The sequence below is a fragment of the Bidens hawaiensis genome, unplaced genomic scaffold (assembly GCF_021521415.1).
Source record: "Bidens hawaiensis isolate Kalapana, Puna unplaced genomic scaffold, B.hawaiensis_p1.1 tig00086081_1, whole genome shotgun sequence".
Classification (NCBI taxonomy): domain Eukaryota; kingdom Viridiplantae; phylum Streptophyta; class Magnoliopsida; order Asterales; family Asteraceae; genus Bidens; species Bidens hawaiensis.
The window spans coordinates 2,062-9,557 of NW_027504188.1; the positions used below are offsets into that span (position 1 = coordinate 2,062).

General features: G+C 35.6%; 1 protein-coding gene across 1 annotated transcript; it reads left to right on the forward strand.

Moving 5' to 3' along the window:
• The first annotated feature begins 606 nt into the window (after positions 1–606).
• Positions 607–4,362, forward strand: LOC143607738 (uncharacterized). The gene is made up of 9 exons (XM_077083081.1): positions 607–734; positions 802–918; positions 1,210–1,725; positions 1,970–2,334; positions 2,668–2,767; positions 2,849–2,908; positions 2,986–3,069; positions 3,616–3,732; positions 3,810–4,362. Exons 1-9 carry the CDS (start codon positions 642–644, stop codon positions 4,110–4,112), a joined length of 1,755 nt encoding a protein of 584 aa, XP_076939196.1. The 5' UTR covers positions 607–641; the 3' UTR covers positions 4,113–4,362.
• Positions 4,363–7,496: the final 3,134 nt, after the last annotated feature.

The following is a 7,496-nucleotide window of genomic DNA, read 5'->3' on the forward strand; positions in this document are numbered from 1 at the left end:
GTGGTGCTCGCGCCCCTGGGCGCGAGCGGCTGTCCTCTTGCGCCCTTTCTCACGCTCCACACCCCTCAGCCTAATAGTTTCATATACTTTGAAAGTGAGAGAAAATAAAAAATAATTTATAAGTGAGGCGATGTTGTAGTTGTTACGTTACAGAGAGAGTGAGAGGCAGCTTGTGTCGCGGTGGCCTACCAACACACTCACACTCCCCAACTCTCACTTGTCCTTTTCTTTCTCTCTCTGACTCCATTCCTGCTTTTTTACTCCAACACCATATATCTATTATCCATCTCTTTTACATACACCCAACCCAACCCCCATGGATATTATTATTATTCACTACCTCCTTTTCCCGCTCATCATCACCTTGAAAATACTTTCTTCCATCTTTTTATTGTGTTGTTGATACATAACTAAACTACATATGACTACTGATCCCTTCAACATCTTGTTTCCTACTAAGTGTTTTTAATTGAAGATGCCGATGATGCTTTTCATACTAATCAAATCTCACATGGCCGGCTGGTCTCTCTCTTTAATTTTTATATTTATATTTATATTCATTTCTTTGAGTTACAACTACTTACTTGAATATCTATCTATCTTCTATGACAGATCAAATTTTGATTTGACCAACAATTAAGATGCAAACACAACCATTCAAATCAGGAAAACCAATCCTCAATAGAACAACAAGGATTTCAAGAAAAGAAAGAAAACTTGCCTTGATTCAAGATGTATGTTTTTACAACCCTCTTTCTCTCTCTACCTACATATACACAGACACTGATTTGAATCAAACAGGTTGATAAGTTGAAGAAGAAGCTAAGACAAGAAGAAAATGTACACAGGGCACTTGAAAGAGCCTTCAGCAGACGCTTAGGAACTTTACCTCATCTTCCTCCTTATCTTCCTCCACAGGTTACCTTTCCTACCACTTTATTCCAATTCATCATCAATCACATGCACTGTTGTACAACTCCTTAGTCCGGTGGTGGGATATGGACTAGCGATTAATTCGGATTAATTGGATTGAAATTTATATGTAGTTTTTCTATTATACATATAAAATTTTCAATTTTGACCAAACAGGATTAATCAGTGACTCGGTACTAGCCATTAATCCCTAGGGTGCGCCTATGCGTGATTTTTACAACCATGATCAGATGTCATAGTTTTTTTTTTTTTTTTTTTTTTTTGTTAAATTCACAGACTTTGGAGCTGCTAGCTGAAGTAGCTGTTCTTGAAGAAGAAGTTGTAAGATTAGAGGAAGAAGTTGTTAGCTTTAGGCAGGGGTTGTATCAAGAAGCGGTTTATCTTTCATCCAAGGTCAATATTAATAACTCAGATAATAATAATAACTCATTAGATCAGTCATCATCAGTGTCCCAACTTGAACTTGAAGTCCATTCAGAACCATCAAAGTTGTCACAGCAGAAGCCTTTGAATTCACTCACCAGAAGTGGTTCTACTAGATTATCGTACTCTAATCGAATCGGGCCTGATCTTTTGAATACCCTTGTTGACAAGAAGCCTGCAGATTTGAAGAAACCGGATTTAGTTAATAGTGATGATGGTGTTTTAGGTAAAGAAAACCGGTCGGCTGTTAATTCCAATAGCAAAATTACGTGTTCTCCTGAAAGGGTAGTTGATGAAGTGCAAAGTTTAGTTAAAAGGCCTCAAATCAAATTTGAAAGTGCTGGAAAACACAGTCCTCCGAAACCACAGGTACTTTTCTGGTATCCCTTTGACTTTATAAGGTCAAAGTTATGCAATTTAAATAATGGTTTTGTTATGACTCAATCAAAAGCAGATTTTGCTAGATGGATTACAAGTTTTTCTATATAATCCCTATGCTTAATGCGGTGGGATCTGTATATAATCTTTATTAAAGTGGTCAAAGTTATGCAATCTAAATCATGGTTCTGTTTGACCTCAAAGTCAACTGCTAAATTGAAACTGCGTAATACAGAGTAAGTTGGTGGATCAAGAAAAGGCTCAAGAAAGCTGTTCAAGTTCATCTTCAGGAGATAGACATTTGGAAGCTGAAAGTGAATGCAACAAAGTTTCTGAAAATGTGTTAAAATGCTTGATTGGAATATTTTTAAGATTAAGCAAACTGAAAGCAAAAACCATGGACGCGGAGGCGTTCTCCAATTTAATGTCGTTGGATTTAACCGGTGGCGATGGAGGTCCTGCTTTTAGGGATCCTTATGGTGTCTGTTTGAAATCAAAGAGGAGAGATATTGGCCCTTATAAGGATCTTTTTGCAATTGAAACCGGTTCAATTGATTTTAAAAAGAAAGCAAATGCATCCCTGTTGATCCGTAGACTCAAGTAAGTTTGATCATATAATTATATCTAAAGTAAGTTACAAATTTTGTCGTTTATTATTACTCAAATTACGAAACGTTCCCTTTAACCTTTGTTTTGAAAAGTTATCACGCCTTATGTCATTTCCACTAACAGGAGTTAACCTTTAAGGTTACTTTATGAAAATGACCATTTTGCCCTTACCCCTTAAAGGACGAATTGTGTACTTCTCACTAATCTTTTATTTTCCATCTTAAATGGCACGTTTCATAAATTGGGTAATACATAAAGAAAAAAATTTGTAATTTGCTATTATATCAAACTATTTTATGAATTATATGCTACTTGAATGTGTAGGCTCCTACTTGAGAAGCTGGCCTCTGTCAACATAGACGGTTTGACGCATCAGCAAAAGCTCGCGTTTTGGATAAACATTTACAATATCTGTATGATGAATGTAAGTATATTTTTCTGTCTATTTTTTCTTTGTATGTGCATATACATGGTTGGCGTTACAAGGGTTAAAATAATATGACAGGCATATTTGGAGCATGGAATACTTGATAGCCATGAAATGATGCCAGCACTAATGCAAAAGGTGACCAATTCAAACTCATTTATACTTTCACCAGGGTTATTATGATAATTTAACTAAGATTATTGGATTTCCATCAGGCAACAATAAAGGTCGGCGGGTATTTGCTGAACCCGTTCACGATTGAGCATTTTATCTTGAGGCTTCCTAATCGCTTAAAACTTGTAAGTTGTGGTTCCGGTCTAGGCCTCGAACCAAATGAACGACGGACATGAACAATTTAACGAACGTGCTTTTCTTGTTCGTGTTCCTTTGTTAAAAAAAATGAACGTGTTTGTTATCATTTAAGTTCGTTCGTTAACAATATAAATTAACGGCTCATGAACGTAATAGAATGAACATAACTTAGCTAAAAACAATAAACGTGAACAACTAGACTAAATTGTAATGGGCATAAAAAAATTTAAATGGATTTATTAACACACGTAAATGAAAGAACTTTAACCAAATGTAAACTAATGAACAAAAAAAATTTGAATGAACGAACGTAAACGAACATCGACAAACATAAAATGAATGAATGAGACATGTGTTCATGTTCATTCGTTCGTCTAACTAAATGAACAAAGTTTTCATTTCATGTTCGTTCATTTATTAAATAAGCGAACATAAACGTTCAGTGTTTGCACAACTAAGTTTGACCTATAAATAAGTAATCAAAATTTATTTTTCTGCTGTGTGTCCATATAATTTATCCTCATTCTTTTCAGTCATGCCAACAATCTGTTGAACATAATGAAGCTGAAATGCGTAGCAAATTTGGCTTGGAATGGTCTGAACCATTGGTCACATTTGCTTTATGCAGTGGCAGCTGGTCTTCACCTGCGGTATAATATTTATAAACCTTCTTGACTGTTTTTATAAATCCTTTTGGCCATTTTTTTTATAAACTTTCAACATATAGATGAGAGTGTACACATCAGCACAAGTGGAAAATGAGTTAGCAACAGCAAAGAGAGATTACCTTCAAGCAGCGTGTGGCATAACGAAAACCAACAAATTATTAATACCACACATGTTAGATCGGTATCTGCCTGATTTTGGCAAGGATTTAGAAGCTTTAATAGATTGGGTTTGCCTGCAACTACCCGGTGAATTAAGGAAACAGGCGGTTGCGTGTCTTGAGAAAATAGGAAGAGAGCCAATATCTAGAAAGGTTCAAATAATGCCTTATGATTACAGGTTCAGATACCTCATACAAAGATAAAGATTTTACAAAGAATGATTTCAAGCCATGAACTAGCTTCAAAGTATATGCAAAATCAAGGAATTTGATGTTTTATTGTGTTGAATGTTTTTGGTGCAAAGGGTTTGATTTAGAGTGTAGAGTGGCTGCAGGTTGTGTATAGAGTACATATACAGAAAGAAAGGTGGGAGCTTTATTCTCACAAATTGGGATCATTTAAGTTGGTATGTTTTGAGGGTGGTATAAAATAAATTTATTTTCTTTGGAGGCATTTGTTATATAACTTAAATTTTAAAAAGCTGTTTTATGTAATGGGTTGATGAACCATATGCTATAGAGGTTGTGATGTATCCCAATCCTTATTAACCAAACATCATATTACGAGCAATCCACTAAAAGCGAGCTAGGAAATAGCCCAAGTTAAAACAAGTTTAACTTTTGATTCCGAAAGTTATATTATACAAGGGGTTGAATGTTGTGACAAATACCCTACGCGGTTTGCCGGAATCTGGTGTGCGTTTCTTACAAACCATATCCAAATTAAAGTGAATATTAGTAGCTAGTATAGAATTGATATCATTTTGTGAAAGATTTGGTGATGGATCATGATAATGTTTTGTTAATTAATACTTCTAATGTCGGCCCAAAAAGAACCTACGAAACAGATCGAGTATGTTGGTGGAGGCCCGTTATTAAAAGGTATAGATAACCCAAAGCCGAAGCCGGGGTGAAAACCCATGACTTTTGATGAGAGTCCAGTCCATTTCAGCACCAGGAGTTGATTAAGTTTTAAGTAAAACGATTTGTTGACTAAATGCCGAACCTTGGGCCACAAGAAAAGAATAGATAGTTGAGTTTGGATAATAACAAGTTGATTGATAAAGTAGCAGCAATAACCGCATAATTAAGTAGTAACTCAGTTACCATTGATTGATCGCTCGCTAACTTGCCATTTATTAACAAGTTGCTTCAGATGACGAGTTACTCGAAGTTGCTGCACATTAGCAATAACTTACTGTTGATGGGCCAAGTTGTTATTGGTTAAACTTACTACTAAGGAGCAGAGTACCACTCGTGATTGGGCGGGCCTGTAGAACCGCAATAATGAATTGCATGAAAATTTCATATTTCTGTTATAGCTTACTGGAAATCCGAAGAAATTATCTGCAATAAGTCGGTTTAGTTTATTCAAAAACCGTATCGACAGTAATTTTGTATTGTCTATTGTTATATCAGTTACCGCCATGTCTATCGTTGTTAATTTAACTATGTGAAATAGGTCTCTTTATATACCCAATCCAAAATTTGTTGAGTTTCGGATCCTTCCATTGGATTGGTTTGCCATATCCAATTTTCACCTAAGTTGTCCCAATCAAGGCATATATGTTGGCTACTTTAACTAACATGGTGTATTTTTCTTTCTTCTTAAAAAGAGAATTAAAAAAAAAAAAAAACAGAAACAGTAATGATCACTAGCTTTATTTTAGTGGATGGTTACGTACAAAGAAGAAATTAAAAGGCATACATATCATTTATACATTCATCAATAACCTACAGTTACAATTGGTGAAAGACTGAAATTTCCCTAACATCATAATACATAATGGAAATTAATTTATGGTAAAGCTTCAGCTATATATCGTCGTCGATAACCTCGTAACGACGTGACACCGGTCTCATCATTTCACTTGGATAAAATTCCATGATTCTTTTAGGTTGGTGCTTTATCGTACGTTTGATTCCCCAATATTCATCAATTGGTGTATCTGTGTCATATTCTTCACGAACGAAGCAGGTATGATGCATAACAAAGTTACAACTTAAGCACTTCCAGATCATATTGGATTGCATACTGCTGCTGCATAGTTGGCATAAGCCATCATTTTCAGTCCCCGGAGCAAGTGCCACAGGATGTTGGTGATAACGGAGTTTGAGTTGTAACCCAAATAGGATGTAATAAACTTATAAACACCTTCCACATGGAGAGAATTAGCACCTTGTTCAGACTGAAGTATGAGTGGAGCACACGCGGAGTGTATCGATTGGGCACACTCCACACAATGATAGAACCATTTCCCAGGATCAAGATCCTCCTCACAAACCTCACAAAAGTATTCGCTTTTGTGGTCCTCGATCGGAGAATAGCTCAGCTGCAAGGGGTGCTTGTCACACTTATTCCTGATGGTTTTAGGTAAGTGCAAAGCACATCTGCAATCCAAACAGAAATCACAAGCATTACATCTGAAGTAAATCAGCTCACTTTTATTATCAATACTCACACGGCATTCCATCCGCCGGCTACTGCTTGATGAGCTGGCAGCGTATACTCTTGTAAGCAAGTGATCCCCATGTGCTTCATGTGTAATCTCTTGAGGTATAAAAGCACAATTAACATCAATCCAATACTCGCAGGTCTCTTCACGGCATTGGTATGAAAACCCATTGAAATATTGCATATTTTTCCATAGTTCAAGCGAAAGTGTATGATAACATGGTTACTTAGTTTGAATGGTGCACTAGTCATGAGTAGCAATCAAGTTCATCCATGGTAAAATGGGAATTTTGTAATTGGCCTTGTGCATAACAGTTTAATCCTCTTCATTGGGTCGTGAAGAGACACTTTCGATGAAGCATTACTTATTTTGTTAACAAAAACATCATCAGGAAGTTGATCAGCGAGTGGGAAGTGAAGAAGCCTGGGATGATCAACGTCTTTGAAATTTTTATTTGTTTTTCCCAAGCCTGAATCAATGTCAACAGCACACTATTTGAATTTCTTACAGATCCATCAATTATTCCCAAATTATTAATGAAAAGTTTACTTTTAATTTGCACGACTGATAATTAATGTTTTTACACGGCCATTAAAAATGAAAATAATAATAACTAAAATTCACAAAACCATACGAAAAGTTTGAAAAAAAAAACATATTATAAAACTAATAATTAAAGTCGGCCGCAAAATTTAAAATTTGTAACCGTGCATATTCTAATGCCAAAATGTCACAAAAAATGGGGAAGAGCAATTTTAAAAAAGGTCGCAAACACGTCATAAATCTTGCAACCCTTTCACTGAATTGTTGCAAAAATAATATATATATATGTTTAAATCTAATTATTTGTTGCAGAACGTTTTAGTTAGTGGTTGTAAAAAACAATTTAAATTAACATTCATTTGGGCGTTGCAAAAAGGTCCCATTGTAGTTGTTTTTATATGTTGGTCGCACATGTGATATAGTGGATTTTTTTACCGCAAATACACGTACATTGAAAAGCAATGAATAAAATGGATGGTGGAACTTAAAGAAATTGAACAAGCTGTATTAAGAGATTTACCAGGTAGGAGGATGGACATGAAGGGATCCGTCCTTTGTGTTGCACAATCTGCGTGAACGTAATACATGC

Excerpts from the sequence above, each read along its gene's own strand:
- LOC143607738 (XM_077083081.1), top strand. The coding sequence starts at position 642 with ATGCAAACACAACCATTCAAATCAGGAAAACCAATCCTCAATAGAACA. Across the intron at positions 919-1,209 it reads CTCCTTATCTTCCTCCACAG|ACTTTGGAGCTGCTAGCTGA; the intron begins GTTACCTTTCCT and ends TTAAATTCACAG. Across the intron at positions 2,335-2,667 it reads CTGTTGATCCGTAGACTCAA|GCTCCTACTTGAGAAGCTGG; the intron begins GTAAGTTTGATC and ends TTGAATGTGTAG.